At 59.9% G+C, this 2128-nt stretch overlaps 1 protein-coding gene across 1 annotated transcript; it reads right to left on the reverse strand.

Annotated features, from left to right (window-relative positions):
* Nucleotides 1-118: 118 nt before the first annotated feature.
* Nucleotides 119-1560, reverse strand: AMSG_08850 (uncharacterized protein; the record flags this gene model as incomplete). The annotated part of the gene is made up of 3 exons (XM_013898942.1): nt 1387-1560; nt 208-987; nt 119-139 (listed from the first exon to the last, which is right to left on the reverse strand). Exons 1-3 carry the CDS (start codon nt 1507-1509, stop codon nt 119-121), a joined length of 924 nt encoding a protein of 307 aa, XP_013754396.1. The 5' UTR covers nt 1510-1560.
* Nucleotides 1561-2128: the final 568 nt, after the last annotated feature.

Here is a 2128-nt window from a genome sequence, read left to right on the forward strand (position 1 = left end):
AGGCCCACCGCCGCCGAATCCAGGCGCTTGCCCGGCAGGCGCTTGCCCGCCGCCTTGCTGCTGCGCACGCTGCTGCGCAAGCAGGTTCTGAATGGCAGACATGGCCGCCGCCGACGAGTCAGCCGCCGCCTCGCCGGTACTGGCCGAGCCGGCACCAGCCGAAGTCGGCTCTCCGGCTGCCGCGCCTGCAAACGCAGGCGCGTTGACGGCCCGCTCCTGCTGCAGCCGCTTCTGACGCTGGATGCGGAGCCGCTGCTCATCGTCCATGTCCTCGTCCGAGTCGTAGTTGAAGCCCTCGAGCGGGTCTGGGCCAGCCGGCGGCAGGTCGGCCGACGGCACCGACGGCGTCGCCGGCTTGCCGCCGGCGCGCAACTGCTGCAAGTTGGCAAAGAGGCCGGTGAGGCCGGCCTGCGCCGCCAACGAGTTAGACGCCAGCGGCGCCGCGGCCGGTGACGGCGGTGCCACCGCCTGCTGCGCCTTGAGCTTGGCGAGCGTTGCCTGCAGCTCGGCAAGCGCCGACGACGATCCCGCAGCCGTAGCCGACGAGCCTGCAGCTGCAGCTGCAGCCGACGACGACGAGCTCGCGGCCGCGGCCGCCGACAACGAGCTCGTAGCTGGATGAGCCGCCGACGAGCGGGATCTGCTCCCCTCGGCCACAGCCGCAACCTCAGGTTCAACCTCCTTGCCTAGCTTCCGCGCCATCCACACCTTGATGCCGGCAAGAACGCGCGACGAGAACATCTTGCTCTCGGCCCACACATTGACCAGGCGCTCGATCTTGGCGCGGACAGGCTCGCACTCCCACGCTGCCGAAATAGCCTTGGGCAGCTGGGCGGCAAACCGCGGGCCGTAGCCCTCCTTGGACCCGTTGGCCTTGATGGAGGCCTTAACCACCGCGTCAATCATGTACAGACCGGAGAGCCGGTACACCGGCTTGGACTTGAACACAAACTTGAGAATGTAGTGCGCCACAAACTTGTACCGCGTCTGTTGGGCCGGCCGAACCGACGACGAGCCGCCGATAGATGGTCACACCCATGGCGAGCAGGTGATCGATGGCGGCAAGTGATAGCAGAGGCAGTGACCAGGCGAGCGAGCAGAAAGCAGAGAGCGAGAAGTAAGCGGTGAGCGGAAGCGGTGATCAGTGGCGGTGGACAGCAAGTGACGCGAGCAGCAAGCGACGAGCCGCAAGCGGTGAGCGACGAGCGAGCGAGACAAAGCCGAGGACCAAGCGGAGAGTTTGCGTGTGGGGAAAGTGGTGGTATGAGAGAGTTAGTACATGTATGAACATGAGAGAAAGTGTATGGTATGGCGCATGATGTGTAGTACATGCTTGTCAAATTTGTAGCTCTGTAGAATGACTCTTGCTTCTTTCTGTGGACGTACCTTGTAGTGCTGGAGTGCCAGCTTGGTGATTTTTTCAATGTGACTCGGTGCCACAGGCGGCTTGGTAGCATGGATAGCCTTGAAGATGGCATTGAACACATCCTCTCCCGCCCATTTGGACATCACAACCGAGTATTCTCTCTGCTCTCTCTGTCCCTCTCTCTCTCTCCTCTTCCCAAAGAGTCAGATACCCGTTCTTCTCCCTCCCTCCCTCCCTCCCCCCCCCTTCCCTACTCACCTCGTTGCTGTTGGTCAACTGTCGCATGTTCGACTCATTCTCGCCTGATCCATTGCCGCCCGAGATACCGATGCAGGTCAAGGAGCATGATGACCATGATCCCCGTACTCAGCTTTGACTTTGACTGGCGAGAGATCCGCTTTGTCTGCGCAGTGACGAGATCCATCCGATCATTGGACGAACCGATCAACTAACAATCGAACGATTAATCGCACGTTCGACCAAACACTCAACAAGCGAACGATTAATCAAACGTTCAACAATCGAACGATTAATCAAACGTTCAACAATCAAAGAAAGTCCAAACACTCAACAAGCGAACGATTAATCAAACGTTCAACAATCAAAGGAAGTCGTCGCCGAACGAACGATATCAACCGAAGAACAATGATAACGAACGATTATTTTGGAATGATGTGGGGGAAAAAGGAATACGGAAGGAGCAGCAGGTGAGACAGGAGGGGGGGGGGGGGGGGGGGGGGGCAGTGGGTACCACCTACCCCG

The sequence above is a fragment of the Thecamonas trahens genome (genome assembly GCF_000142905.1).
Source record: "Thecamonas trahens ATCC 50062 unplaced genomic scaffold supercont1.49, whole genome shotgun sequence".
Taxonomy (NCBI): Eukaryota; order Apusomonadida; family Apusomonadidae; genus Thecamonas; species Thecamonas trahens.